Below are 15884 nucleotides of genomic sequence, written 5' to 3'. Positions count from 1 at the left end.
ATTTTTATACGGACATGCAGCTTATTTTTTCTCATTCCCATTGTAGTTTGTTTCCTTTCTTTAGCATTCTTTGATTTTTTTCTATACATTTTTGTTTTCATACTTCACTGTGTGGTATCATCTCATTGGTTTCATGCATGTCATGTTGGGTGTTTTCCCATTCAATTGCAACCATTGTGTGTGACGGACATGGGTTCATTAGCTTCATGAACATTGGGGGTGTAACATGTAATTTCCATTTCCATGGGGGTGAATGGGTTACTTGGTAGGGCTTTTTGGCTGTGGAGGCTGACCATGACGCACAGGATTGGGGATTGTGAGGACCTGGTGGAGGGTGCCCCTGGTGGCTGGGGGGTGGGGGTGGTGGGAGACATGAGTGGGGGCCTGGTGTGGGCTGCCCCTGGATGCTGGGGGGTGGGGGGGGGTGGGGGTGGTGGGAGACATGAGTGGGGGCCTGGTGGAGGGTGCCCATGCACTGCTGGGGGGTGGGTTTGGTGGGAGACATGAGTGGGGGCCTGGTGGGGGCTGCCCCTGCACTGCTGGGGGTGGGGGTGGTGGGAGACATGGGTGGGGGCCTGGTGGAGGCTGCCCCTGCACTGCTGGGGGGTGGGGGTGTTGGGAGACATGAGTGGGGGCCTGGTGGAGGGTGCACATGGTGGCAGGGGGGTGGGGGTGGTGGGAGACATGAGTGGGGGCCTGGTGGGGGCTGCCCCTGCACTGCTGGGGGGTGCGGGTGGTGGGAGACATGGGTGGGGGCCTGGTGGAGGCTGCCCCTGCATTGCTGGGGGGTGGGGTGGTGGGAGACATGAGTGGGGGCCTGGTGGAGGGTGCCCCTGGATGGTGGGGGTGGTGGGAGACATGAGTGGGGGCCTGGTGGAGGGTGCCCCTGGTGACTGGGGGGGTGGGGGTGGTGGGAGACATGAGTGGGGGCCTGGTGGAGGGTGCCCCTGGATGGTGGGGGGTGGGGGTGGTGGGAGACATGAGTGGGGGCCTGGTGGAGGGTGCCCCTGGTGACTGGGGGGGTGGGGGTGGTGGGAGACATGAGTGGGGGCCTGGTGGAGGGTGCCCATGCACTGCTGGGGGGTGGGGGTGCAGGGGGACATGAGCAGGTGTGCAGGGTAGTCCCCTGTTTTGTGGGCTGCCTGCAGGGGCCGTCGAGGGTGTACAGGGAACACCTGTGAGGACCCACCCAGCCTAATCGCGTGTGTAACTTCCCACGCACCCCTGTAATACACGTACCAAGCCAAATCGCGTGTGATAATTCCCGCGCACCCCTGAAATACACGCGCCCAGGCTATTCGCGTGTGGAACTTCCCGCGCACCCCTGAAATACACGTACCCTGCTGAAATCGCGTGTTAAACTTCCCACGCACCCCTGAAATACACGCGCCCAGGCTATTCGCGTGTGGAACTTCCCGCGCACCCCTGAAATACACGTACCCTGCTGAAATCGCGTGTAAAACTTCCCGCGCACCCCTGAAATACACGCGCCCAGGCTATTCGCGTGTTAAACTTCCCGCGCACCCCTGAAATACACGCGCCCAGGCTATTCGCGTGTAAAACTTCCTGCGCACCCCTGAAATACACGTACCCTGCTGAAATCGCGTGTAAAACTTCCCGCGCACCCCTGAAATACACGCGCCCAGGCTATTCGCGTGTGGAACTTCCCGCGCACCCCTGAAATACACGCGCCCCGGCTATTCGCGTGTGGAACTTCCCGCGCACCCCTGAAATACACGCGCCCAGGCTATTCGCGTGTGGAACTTCCCGCGCACCCCTGAAATACACGCGCCCAGGCTATTCGCGTGTGGAACTTCCCGCGCACCCCTGAAATACACGTACCCTGATGGAATCGCGTGTGGAACTTCCCGCGCACCCCTGAAATACACCTACCCTGATGGAATCGCGTGTGGAACTTCCCGCGCACCCCTGAAATCCACGTACCCGGCCAAATCGCGTGTGAGACTTCCCGCGCACCCCGGTATACACGCACACGTAATTTTTTGTCAGCGTGTCCGTGTTTGTGGGTACCCGTTTGCACGTCATTTGTCCTGGAGGGCCACAGTATAGGACATTCATCATGGCAGTATATAGGTGCTATTTGTTGGCGCACCTTTTGGCGCACATTTCTTACAGCCGCAGAGACGCTACCGCCTGCTTTCTTGTGGCGGTCATGTTTGTGCCTGTGCGCTGGTTTGAGCGTGCGCTTTTTTGCCCTATTCTATTCCATGAATACGTGTTGTAGGCGAGCGTGTGGGCGTTCCGCGCACTTGTGCCCTGTACTTCCCCCGTGATGCCCACGTTTTTGCAAGTTGTTCCCCATTCCGAGTGTTACGCCCGTGTTCCGCCTACTTTTGTTGCGTGCGCCGCGCTATGTGCGAATTTCGCTGTGGCCTGTGCGATTTTCGCTGTGACCTGGCGAACGCTGTTAGATGGCCTGTGCGCCAACGTGCGCGGCACACTTTTTTATCGCACATCCGCTGGTTTTCTCGCGCACGGACTTCCATGAATGGACGTGCGCTGCTTTTCGTGCGATTTTCGCACTTGCACTGCGATTTTCGCTATTCCACTGCGATTCGCACGTTTTTGCCCACTTGCGCCGCGCTAATTATTCCATGAATCGGCCTCTTAAACTTTTCTGGTGATTCGTCTGGAAAGTGTTGAGGTTCGCGTAGAGGTCAAACAACAGGGCACTGCATGAGAATGACTACTGACATACCTCACCTGGTCCTCAGCTTGCCCTCATGGACACTATCAGGTCATTGCATTGCTGGGGGGCATAGTAACATGTTTTCTATTTGCAATGCTGTTGCACTGCAAATAGAAAATGAAAAGCTTTTTTTTTTTTTTTTTACAGACTGGTGTTTTATGGTGGGATGTGAGCCATGGAACATTTAGGAAGGGGAAATACAAAGGCTTTAGGGGAATTAAGGTAGCATGATCATCCGCAACTACACCAAAATGTGGTCCATTAATATTTGCAGTTCAAAAGCCAATTACATCATTGACCCCACCAAAATATCACAGTCACTTTCTTGTGGGTTGGATCAGACCTAACTCTCACAGGAATATCCCGAAGCTCTCCACTGCACATCTTTGTCACTCAGTCCAAGCAAGTAAAACATGGCGAACCTCTAAAGTCTTGCATTTTCCAGTCAGCCTGCTGCTCAGACGCTGATAGTTGGAGACCAGCACGTCGAGTTCGGTTGTTAAGGCTTCGTGGCCTGCAGGTGGAGCCTTTTCTATAAATGTGTTTACAGAGTCCGTGAGATGGTTTACTTTCGCTTCCTTCTGTGCTGCGTCCTCCTTTGCTCTCTGAAAAGGAGCGAACAAGAGAAAATGAATTCAATGACATGCTGTCAAAGGGACGCTTTCTAACTGTGTTAGCGCAGTAAGTTAAATTGTACCAACAATGACATATTTCCTGCAGAATATTATATATTATAAATGGGTGGATTTCAATTAATTGGATGGATAAAAAAACCGAAGTAGGTGTTTTACAATAACAGATTTATATTTAGTGGTAACACAGCAACACATTTCGACATCCTAGGTTGCAAAATACAAAATTGCATACTGTTTAGCATGGATTAGTAATCACTTTCATGGCACGTCTCTGTGCCAAATACATCTGACGAATGAATAGTCATGCAGTTTGCCACAAAGTGCTTAAAACAATATAAATGCAGTATTGGGTTCCGGGATTGTATACATCTGTATTCATATTTGACATGTGCATACAGTTATGGAATGACATTACTTAGTAATGCTCGGTGATTTTGACAACCTGTCACAATATGCCTGCCACAAAGTGCCAACATGTACTGTATTACATTAAGAGCGGTACATTGGCATGTAAAGGAACACAGCAGAGTGATGCGTATTTATGTATTTATTTATTTATTTATTTATTTAGTTGGTTGTATAGCGCACCAAACCCTTAGGCATGGGCGCATTTCTTACAGTTACATAGGTTATACATTTGCATACAATTGAGACAATACAGGGATTCCATAAAGTGCATTACATTTAGTACAAAGATGAGCAATGAGGTGCTACATACAGGTTATTCAGTCTCCTCTTGGTGAGCCACATTTTTGCATTTTTCCAAAAATGATGATAGGATAGTTCTGCTCTAAGGGCTTATGGCAGTGAGTTCCACATTTTTGCTGCTAAAACCGGGAAACTACTGCCCCCTGCCTTCTGACGCTTAAACCTAGGGATCTTAAGGCAGTGTAGTTGTGAGGATCTTGTTGGTCGGTTTGAAATGTTTTGTGAGAATTTGTCCATCAGGTATTTGCGTGCTAGGTTGGAGAGACATTTGTGGTTAAGTGATATAGTTTTAAGCACAATTCTCAGATTGACTGATATCCAGTGCACACTACGTAGGATCTAGGGATTTTCAGCGCAGAGCTGAGCGCATTATTGTGTAGGATTTGCAGCTTTTTTAGATTACATTGGTTGGTTCCTAGGTATAGTGCATTGCAATAGTCTAATTTGGAAAGAATGAGCGCTCTAGCTAAAATGGTGCAATTCGAAGTGGATAAAAAAGGTCTACAGGCATTAATTAGTTTACAGGTGTAGGCTGTGGCAGAGGCTGTCTCTTTGACTTGTCTTGTCAGTGTTAGTGAGGAGTCAAGATAAATGCCTAGTGTTTTCACATCCTTGGAGACATTAATGTTGTTCCATCAATATTAAAAGAGTTGAACTGTTTGTCTAATCTGTTCAGTCTTGTTTGGGTTCCTATGAGGAGTAACACTGTCTTATCATAATTAAGACAGAGTCCATGTTTTGTTATGCAAGCTTGTAGTATTAGATATATATCGTTTAGTAGTTTGTAATCGATATTGTAGTCCCCAGTGATTGGGATGAGAATTTGGGTGTCATCCGCATAGTTCATATAGGAGACACACAAATGGTATAAATAATCAAATAAGGGCTTTGTGAAAATATTGTAGAGCATCAGAGAGACGCAAGAGCCCTGGGGTACTTTGCATGTGACTGGTGCTGGTTCGGCCGATGCAGTAGGTGCGAAAACTCTCGTGGTTCTGTTATACAGAAATGACTGGATCTATGAGGACACTTTGTCGGAGAAGTGGGCTGCGGTCGAGAGGTGGTTGCATACGACTTTGTGATTTACTAAATCAAAGGCAGCCGGTAAGTCTAGTAACAGTAGAGGGCTAAGTTACCTTTGTCTTTTATATCGTCCATTTGTGTTTTTAAATCTAGCAGGGCTGTTTCGTTGCCGTGATTAGGTCTAAAGCCTGATTGTCGGAGGCCTAAGAGGTTACTGTTTTCAAGATGTTCCTGAATCTGGAGGTAGGCTGCCCTGTCAAGGATTTTCAGAAGGAATGATACTGTGATTATGGGTCTGTAGTTTGTGGGGATGTTCGGGTCAACGGTGGGTTTCTTTAATAAAGGCAGGACCCATGCATCTTTCATATTAGTGGTTACTGTGCTAGTTTCAAATGAGGCGTTGATTATTGAGGTAATGATAGGTGCGAGATCCCTTGCAACTTCTTTAATGATTGTTGCTGGGCAGATGTCCCCCTGACATCTTGATGGTTTCAGATTCATGATTATGCCCTCAAAGTCCTTAGTGGAGAGAGGAGAGAACTTCAAGAGATTGTGTGGATCAGGTAAAGATGCCGAAGGTAAGGATTGGGATGTGTCAGTAGTAGAGCCCAATGTTGTCTAATAATGTGTTCTGTATATTGGTGCACCAAGCAGTGTCTTTAGTGCAAGTCTCAGGTGGCGGTATGGAAGATTCCAACTCTCTAAGGATGCTGAATAATTCTTTATTAGTACTTGATTTTGCTTTAGTGATTCTATCATTATAAGAGTCACTTTTGGTTAAGTGGATGGCAGCTTTATAGTAGAGGGAGACTTTTAGAAATGTGTTCTTGTTAGGTGTTGAAGGGGTGCTTTTCTATATTTTTTCAGCATTTATTTTGTTTTTACGTAGGGTTCTAAAGTGTGGGGTGAACCATGTATTTATGTGAGCAGGGGGTTTGGATTTACGCATTTTCAGTTGCGCTAAGGTGTTGATGGCATTGAGTAGTGTATCCTTATTCAAAGCTACTAGAGCAGAGAGGTCATTATTAGGGGTGAAGTGATTGATGATAGGTTGTAACACAGAGAGTAGTTTCTCTGCTGTTATGTTACGGTTGTCCCTAGTAAGTGTAGGTGGTGCAAGAGGAATATCATGGATGGGGTGGTTCCTGTCCTGTATGGTAAATGAGATAAAATGGTGGTCAGACCAAGCACAAGGGTGTGTTAGAGAGGATATTGATATTGCATTAATGTTTGCAATCCAATCTAGTGTTCTTCCTTTGTTGTGGGTAGACTTAGAAATAGGACGCAACCTCCTTTGGAGCATTTTCTATCTTGTCTAATGATAGTGTACTCGTCGGGTATGGCGAGTGAGAGTGAAGGTCCTGCTGCAGCGTGAAGCCACATCTCATTTATGGCTAAAAAGTCAAGGTTGTAATTGGTAATGCGGTCTGCAATATCTAGAGTGTGAGCTGTCAGGGATCTAGCATTTATGAGCGCTCCCTTGAGGAGCAGAGTAGTGCTATCTGAGATCTTTTTTGTGGAGGTGGGGTTTTCTCGCAAAGTTGGAACGTTAGTGACTTTGCTGTTAAGAAGGTTAGCTACTTTTGATCTTATAGAAAGGAATTTGTCATTGGTTTTGCTTTTGTCCCTATTTCGTAGTGGATTGGTTGTCATAAATCTGAAGCCTAGTCTCCAGTTGCTGATTTTTGTTTGGCTATGTTGGTTAGGGGTGGGTCTTGTGGTGAAGAGCTTGATCCATTGGGCTTGGGTGAGTGGCTGAGAATTGCTTGGCGCAGTTTGGGCAGTATAATTAGGTTTGATTGCCTCTTGGTGGAAGGATGGTAGGAATTTGGTTGGAGTGATACTGTCAGACAGTGGTAGTCATAAGGCCATAGATAGGACAATGCTACGTGTCCTAAGTGGAACGTGGAAGGCTATAGTAGGTGCCTGGATGTCATTACTTTTCCCATTTGCAATAGAGACCGATGTAAGAGATGCCATTTCATGCCATAGATAACTATGGCAAGCATGCACAAGCTAGAGTGGGTGGGGTGTCATGTAACAAGATATGTAGCTAGTGATGGTATATTTGAGGAAAAGTAGTTAGCATAATGCGTTGACAAATAAAGGCAGTATGCTATACAATGCGGTAATTGAGGCAGACATTTAAAATAGAGCAACTACTAGTGTGGTACGCCAATAGAGCCTAACATTTAACATAGAGCAACAATCACTAGAATGCAGCAATGTTTAATACACCAATAGGGGCTAGTGTTTAACATAGAGACATGATTAGTATGAGGCATGGAAGCGCAGTGCCAATCTGAATGATGTGGATGGGGAATTCCACAATGGAACGTTCCGCATATCAAAGACAAAGGCACAGGCAGGCACTGACAGGTGGGGCCTTGGGAGGTGGGCTTTATGCTTGGGGGAGGCTTCCTCCGGACCATGATAGGGTTGTATGCTTCGTGAATGCCTGGTGCTAGGCAACAAGGCTAAACAAAATAGCACAGAGCAGCGGCAGCCATTCTATGTAACAAATGGTAAGTGCCATGGAGTGGGGGTCTCCACGTGGTGTTCTGGCCCAAAATGGGTGCTAATAGGGCTTCAGGCAACAGGTTGGGACGCAGGGTGCTTGGGGAATTCAGCACGTTCCTCCAAGAGCCAGCTTGATGCTACAGTGTCGTTGAGCAGAAGTGTAGCTACTCCTGCTGAGTCGGTATTCCGAGAAGCGAGGACCAGCAGCTCCTGCAGTGTCCACAAATAGGGGGCTCCTGCCCAGACCTTGAAGAGTGGCAACTGGGCACAGACAGGTGGGGCCTTGGACCTGGGGGCCGGCTTCCGCCTTCTGGCGGACTTTGATAGGGATGTATACTTTGTGAATGCCTGGTGCTAGGCAACACGGCTAAGCAAAATAGCATGGAGCGGCGGCGGCCATCTTATGTAACATATGGTATGGGCCACAAAGTGGGGGTCTCCACGTGGTGTTCTGGCCCAAAATGGGTGCTAAAATGCCTTCAGGCAGCAGGGTGGGATGCAGGGTGCTTGGGGAATTCAGCATGTTCCTCCTAGTGCTGGCTCGATGCAACAGCGTCGTTGAGCAGAAGTGTAGCTGCTCCTGCAGCGTTGGTATTCCGAGAAGCGAGGACCAGCTGCACCTGAGTTTCCATGAAGAGGGGGTTCCTACCCAGACCTTGAAGAGTGGCAACTTCTTGTGAGCACTAGTGGTGGCACACCATAACAGAGCAGTAACGTTATTCACTGCTTTTTAAGGATGGAATTTTGAGACCTTGGCCAGTTTTGCCTGATGTGACAGGGCTGTAGAGGAGCAGGTAGACACAAGTACCCTAACTCCCGCCCCCTCACTTGAACAGCAGGAGAAGAGCTGCATGTGGGACCCCCTTTGTTATACATATACCGCATTGAGTGTATGTGAGACGTTATGCACTCAGACAACCATATTGAATGTACCCTCACGTTGAGAGAGTGGATGAATGTCTGCACGCACCATTAGATATTATGGTGCGCTGAGTGACATCTGACAAGGGTAGAATGATGTCATGAAGAATATATTCAAGAATATGCTGAAACAATATGCAAATACTTATGGATGACGATATAACTGAAGTGACAAAAGAAACATGTACGAAACGATGATGTAATCATGTATGTAAAAAGAAGATGAAGTAACTTGTGGATCAATAAGTGAAAATATGCAATAACTCAAGATAGAAAAGATGCATAGACACATGCTATAGAGGAATATATAACGTGGCTACGATGGCCATTATTGGAAAATGGACACCAGCTTCTGTGAAGATCCATTCAAAATATCTCAGAAACAGGGCTGAAGAGCCGGGAGATGCTCGAAAATGGCTCTATGCTCAAATAAAGAGGAGTCTATGTTGGCCAGGGATCAGGGATGCTATTTCAAGAAATAAATGCAGAGCACAAAGGGAGGCATATGGATGAGTCATGGACACATTTCTCTAAGATTAAGGGAGAAGAAAACATCGCACAAGCCAAATATTGGACAATTAACAGTCAATAAAGTCTATGTAAGGTAGAGTGAGCAAGTCTCTAGAGGCCAAGGAAGCAATACCACCCAGCTAAATTGAATCAAATAGCAGTAAATAGGAGGTTGAAATGGACACATTTAGGGTCTCCTCACATGTGATGCAGAAGACGAAAAGGGCTGTTCATTAAGCCTTGAATCAAGATAAGTGATGTGCTTTCATTCCTTCAAATGTCCTACAATAGAGGACAATGGCAAGGTCAACTACAGACAGGAAACTTTGGCTCCTGGACGGCCTAAAGAGAGATGATGGCCTAACTGGGAAAGTGGGGAGTAGTCTGACGTGACTCAAGCACCTGGGTTTCGATTTCCTTAATTGCTGCTAGCTAGCTAGCCGAAAGTCAAAGGTTGGGTGGGATGCCAACCAAACGGTGGGTCTGTGGGTCAACCTGCTATACAATGCTGCATAGACCAATCCACTGTTTTTTTTTATCTGCTATAATAAGCATTATACATATTTAGAGGTAATTCGAGGTTTGTGTTACAGATAAGAGACCACCAACGAAATACTGACTCCAAGTCAAAGAACTTTATTCGGCCAAAAAAGGCCATTAAAACAAACAACAAAATCATGAGCAAGTGGTCCACTCCCTTCATGAGTGCCCCATAAGAGAACGATCAACTAGTAAACAAACTAGTAAACAAACGATCAATTAGTAAACAAAAAGCCACCCTCCCCCTTCTTCTGGAGCCCTGCGTGACGCCTCAGGCCCAGCACAGTCAAGTTTGCCCCTGAGAGGGGACTATTACCAGGGTAGTCTCTTGTGGAGTATACAGGGGCAGGGACATAAAAAAAGAACCAACTGTAATACCAGTTTTTCCATGACAACCCTTGCCATATCGACATCCCCAAAGACCACTTTGACAATGTCCGTACTGGCACCAGGTTTGGACATTCTAATGCACTTCAATATGGAGCCGCTGGACACAAACCCACATTCCCCCACAGCCCGCAACCAATGAAGGCTTTTGTTTTCGGAGGGCGTCCCTTGGTTCTCTAGTGGCAGTTGGTAATTTTGGGACACCATGGAGAAGCACGATGGAGCTACTACAAACTTCACGTGATAAGAGACTGCCAACGAAATACTGACTCATATACTTTATGTTTGTAGACATGTTCCCCTAACCAATCCCTCGCGCCAGAAGGTTTTATAGTTTGCCACATAGGATGATGTCATAATGACGCATATTGAGGTATAAGACCTCTGTGTAATCAAGTTTATGTGTAAGTGTGCAAGCATCTGTCTGATGTTTGTCAGTTGACCCTGATTTAAATTGAGAATAAAGTAGTACTTTGTCATATTCTTTGATTCTGTCAGGTTATTTGGTCTGAGATCTTTTATTGGTAATTCCATCTAGCAAAAGAGACGTTTCAAGGTGCTAGAGTACAGGGTTCAATTGAAAGGCTGGATGAAAGGGCCCCCTGATGCTCTGTACTATGAAAACCAGCATACCTTGTTTCTAGAGCAATGTCCCTGCTCCTGAGTGTGCGCAATATAACTGATACCCATTCAGAATAGAGGCAAAACGGATTGTGGTAACTTCTTTGCCATCAATTAAAATTCATCTTAGCATCATAAAGGTACACCCTGAAAGGCATACATTTAGCAGATGCATCAAACATTTCTTAGCATGCTAAGCAGTGGGATACTGCACAACACCTGCAGAGGTAATGGTAATTAACACCTGTGCGTGGGGATGCACCAAGGAAACTGACCTCTGCCATTGTGTCTTGATTGTCTGGCACACTGCACATTCTATGTTCAATCAATCAACATATCTTTATTTGGCTAGATGCCATCAATGGGAAATTATAATAAAATAAAAACCCACATTCCAATGGTATTAAGAGTTCAACCAAATGGCCTTTACTTACAATCGAACTCAAATGAAAATAAATACATTAATTACAAATCATGAAAGAATAGTTAAATAGATACACCTAAAAAATGAAGAGATGGATCGATCATAAAAGTGAAATTAGACAGAGCCCTAATAATCATATAATATTGCTAAAGTCAGTGCTTTCTGCCTCACTGACCAAGCTCTAAATGAAAATGTAGTCACTGCATATACTATTCCTCATCTGTTCGATAGCAGCAGCCCAATGCCTTTTGACGAGACCTTATTCCGAACTTAAGAAATAATGGTTTCAAATACATCTTCCTGATATTAGAATAAGATACACAAAACAAAGTAAGAAAAAATTAGAATAATTCTCGATTACTGCATTATCACAATGGTATTTAGTCATCGTGCTTGGGTCCCAGTGGTCTTTCCATTCAGCCAGGGTTATCGTTACCATCCTAAATTTTATATAAAGTGCACACACATATTCTGGTCTTAAAACATCCAGATACCATTTGTCTCCCTGTTTTAATGTCCTGCTCCAATATAAACTAGCAGTATACAAGGCGGATGCTACCAAGTGCTGTTTTTATATAGCAGCACCACTGTCCTATGTGTCCGCCTTCGTGGCTAGGAAATCCTTAAGTGCCTCTCTATCGACTGGAAAAAACAGAGCTCCAGATTTTCCCCCAATATAGAAGCATATTCAATGTTGTTACATATTCTATATTTTGCCATCCTACTTCCATGTGAAAAGGTACTGTGGAGGTGGATGCTGGAAGATCCAAAACACCCTTCAAAAACCTATGTTCTATGGGAAACAGGCTAGTGGTGCTCATACTTCCCCGGACAGGGCAGCCTGCCCTGCTTGTGCCTTATACACTTCTGTTGTTACTGTCACTGCCCCACCTGCATTTTTCTACTTGAATCCTACAATGCAATTAGTATATCTTGACAGCACTGCACTTGCCTTCTCAATTTGACTCCCTCAATTCCCTTTTTCAGTCATTCGTAGCCCCAAGTATTCATACAATTTAACTTGCTCAATGGGTTTGCTAGGCTGGCCAATATGTAACCCCAGGGTCTTCCTTCTCTTGCCCCTGAACGCTATGGCTTTTGCATTTTTGGGGTTTATCTTCCACCCATTCTTCCTAAAGAAAATCATCTAAAAGCATAAATGGTTTATTTAAACCCATGTGTGTTACAGAGATCAGTGCTGCATCGTAAACAGAAGAATTGCCCCCCCCCCTCCCTGCCTCACCTTGTGGGAGCATCAATTGAGGTAGCCACGATTAGATTTATTGCTCCACTAATAATTACTTCACTTTGGATCGGAGAGGGTCGGGATAACTCCCTATTTGTGTTCCATCTCACAGTGGCTTCATTGTTCAAGTACAATAATAACAGGGCCCAGAGTAATGTTGAAGGGATGCCAGGGCCTTTAAGAGTATTCTACAAATTAGCATGGGGAATGCTGTCAAAAGCAGTCTGCAAGTCGACAAACATGATGTATAGGTTTGATTTCATGAGATCTACGTCTTTGTCAACAAGCAGCTGAAGGTGTAAGCACTGGTTCCCGTGCTGATCCTCATTAGGAATCCTTCCTGCAGGTGGTTAATTCATCCTGTTTCCTGGACCCACTCTTCTAAGTGTCCTAATAGCACTCTTGCATATATCTTATCTCTGCGTCCAGTAGGGACCCTGGGCAGTAATATGAGGGTTCCTCCTGACCCCCCTTTTTATAAACGGGGACAATCTCTTCATTTGTCCATGTCCCAGGTGGTATCCTACATGCATTCAGGGCATTAAATAATCTAGTCAGATTGGGTGCCCAGATTAGGGTTTTCTGCTTAGTACATATCAGCCTCCATGAAATCGGGGACTGAGACCTTGTTTCTTTGGCTGTTTATGGCCATTTCAACCTCCTTCATGGTAAAGTGTGTAGAGGATGGGGTATCTGATAGCTCCAGAGCCCCTGTGTCCTGATCGATTGGTAGCATTTCGACATATAGTCCCTTACCATACTCATAGCATGTTGGCTTTGGTATGCTACAATGAATACACGTTGGGTCATCCACTCACAACTTACTTATTATTTTCCACAACTGCACACTATCTTTCTCTTTGGTTGCTGCCAGTAATCTTTCACTGTGACTCAGTGTATCACCTCTTCTTTTTTCTCAATGTTTCTTTTAGGATTTCCTAACCAATCTAATCATACTAATATCCCTCCCGCTCCTATTTTGAGGGATATCAAACATTTTTGTTTTCGCTCCCTGCACTCTTTCTTGTACCATGAGGTTTGTTTATTAATGATTACTCTGATTTGCGAAAGAAAGGTGCCATTTCCAATATCATTTCTTCATTGAGTTTGAGCATTGTAATATTGTCTCGGACGTTTTCACATAAAATGGTTTCTAATAGCAGCAATATTTCTTCATATAGGCTTGGGACAGCCACATCCTTATCCAGTGCCTCCCATTTGACCACTCTCCTACTCTGCCCTGCTACTTGAGTGTGTACGCTCCCCTTATTACTTAGATTGAACTTTTGGTCCAAAATATTCATAGCCAGCGACAAATGAAGCGGCCAGTGATCGATCCCACGTCTCTCTATGCCCATGAAGGTTTTTAACAATTCCCACATCTCCAGATTGATTAAGACATAATCGTTATAGCTTTGGGATCCCCCACTAAAATAAATCGTTTTTGCTGGTTGATCTTCACAGGCTCTGCTATTATAAGCTCTAAGCATAAGGAGGAAGCCATTATTCTTGCATTTTCCAAGGTTAGTTTATTTTGTCTTTTTGGCCAACAAGCTAGTTTATTTGTAATATCTCAGAGCCGGTCTTCTGCTTCAAATATGTCCTGTGTGAATTCCAAGAAATGAAACTGCATATTAAAATTCTGCAAAAGTATTATTTTTGTTCCAAAAGTATGGGTATTCCTCCAATTTTCAATACTTGACTGGATATAATTACAAACAGATTGCCTCCCTTCAATACCCTGTTATAGATTTTAATTAGCAGCAGCTCTTAGTAATCTGGGAACTTTAAACATTATTCCAATATAACTTCTCTCCTAGTATCCTCCATATGAACAATTGCCTTTAATGAGATGTCTATCTATACTCGTACACCCTCACTGTGTCTCCCTTCTGATCCTTTCCTTGCTGGTACATTGCAGGTTGCAAACCCCAGGATACCAACTGCCTTTGCTGACCAAGTCTCTTGCAGACATAATCTGGTACAATCTTACAAACTACACCCCATCAATGCCAGTTATATTCTTAATCAAACCCACAATATTCCATGATAAGATGCACAACTCCATTGTAGGGAGTCTGACTACATGGTTGAGCAGCTCTGAACTCCGGCACTCGAGGTACACACCCCATCAATCCACACCGTCTAGGCTTAAATCTTCACCTTCTTTTGCTGTTATTTCTACCCTTTGAGGTTGGGGGATGATCAACTCAGTGGTGAAGCTATAAGGACCCGCTTGTGAGTTGACCACCACCTCTCCACTCCTCACATTTCCTTGGCCAAACCACCATGGATCAACCCCTCCTTTTGTCTTTTCCCAAGATTTGGCGAATCAGTAGATTGTTTATGAGTTTGTCTCTGTGGTTGTTCTTGGGATGAATATGTAGTCGGATTTTGCCACAGGGGAGTTGACCTTATCTGTATGCTGAGATTGCTAGGAGGATGTTAATGTTAAAGGATAATTGTACCACACACTATCACCACAGGAGTGGTCCCCTGGCACACTGGTGGCTCTGAAAAAGGAAAGAGGAAAGGGTGGGTGAATAAGCTGAAAAAGTGCAAGAGAGCAGCAATGTGCTGTTGGTAGCCTCAGCACGGTGAGTCGGTTGGCTGGGCTTGGAGTGTTTTACCATCGGTAGTCGTTGTGTGCTGTTGTGCGAGTCTATGTGTGGTTTGTTTTGTTGTTGCAGTGAAGTGAAGCTTGTGTGGATTGTTGTGTTTTAGGCTTGTAGTTGTGTTTGGTTAGAGTTTGAGAGGTGTATGCAGAGGGTCAAATTGTTAGTGGATTGGTTAATTGGCATTGCTGTCCTTTCAATTATGTCTAGGTGTGATGCCTGCTATCATTCACCATTTCATCTGCGTGTGGCACCTGCTAATTTCAATATCCTATCCAGCTGCGAGGCAGGCCAGTGATCACTATTGCATCCCAGTGTGGCACTTGTTAACATTCACAGTTTCATCGAAGTGTGGCGCATGCCAACATTCACATCTCCATCTAGATGCGACGCAGGCTAAAGTCAAGAATTCCATCTAAGTGTGGCACATGCTAACACTCATGATCCTATCTAGATGCAACGCAGGCTAAAGTCAAGAATTCCATCTAAGTGACGTGCATGCTAACATTTATAATCCTATCTAGATGCAACGCAGGCTAAAGTTAAGAAGTCCATCTAAGTGTGGCACATGCTAACACTCATGATCCTATCTAGATGCAACGCAGGCTAACGTCAAGAATTCCATCTAAGTGTGGCACATGGTAACACTCATGATCCTATCTAGATGCAACGCAGGCTAAAGTCAAGAATTCCATCTAAGTGTGGCACATGCTAACACTCATGATCCTATCTAGATGCAACGCAGGCTAAAGTTAAGAATTCCATCTAAGTGAGGTGCATGCTAACATTCATAATCCTATCCAGATGCAAAGTAGGCCAAAGTTAAGAACAAGTTAGGATACGATCAATTGATTTCCAGGTGATTCATTCACAAAGCAGCAGCCATAATATTCTAAGAATGAGATGGGCTGGATGGAGTAAGATGGGGACAGAGGGTGATATGTACGCCCTAACATTGAAGTAACAAAGGGGAGGAACTTTCTCAGAATGACTAAGAACAAGATTGTAAGCCTAAACGGCCATT

At 45.2% G+C, this 15884-nt stretch overlaps 1 protein-coding gene across 8 annotated transcripts in view; it reads right to left on the bottom strand.

The window, feature by feature from the left end:
- Positions 1 to 15884, bottom strand: part of DMD (dystrophin) — a 7616828-nt gene that overhangs the window by 4885730 nt on the left and 2715214 nt on the right. For all 8 annotated transcript variants that reach the window (XM_069639082.1, XM_069639084.1, XM_069639079.1 and 5 more), the window contains one exon: positions 3133 to 3315. In XM_069639082.1, the coding sequence (XP_069495183.1) occupies positions 3133 to 3315 (183 nt within the window). The remainder of the gene's footprint in view (positions 1 to 3132; positions 3316 to 15884) is intronic.

Source organism: Ambystoma mexicanum, chromosome 7q (genome assembly GCF_040938575.1).
Source record: "Ambystoma mexicanum isolate Mex_15411 chromosome 7q, UKY_AmexF1_1, whole genome shotgun sequence".
Classification (NCBI taxonomy): domain Eukaryota; kingdom Metazoa; phylum Chordata; class Amphibia; order Caudata; family Ambystomatidae; genus Ambystoma; species Ambystoma mexicanum.
Note: the sequence above shows the minus strand (reverse complement) of the source record. Positions and strands in the feature narration are given on the sequence as shown.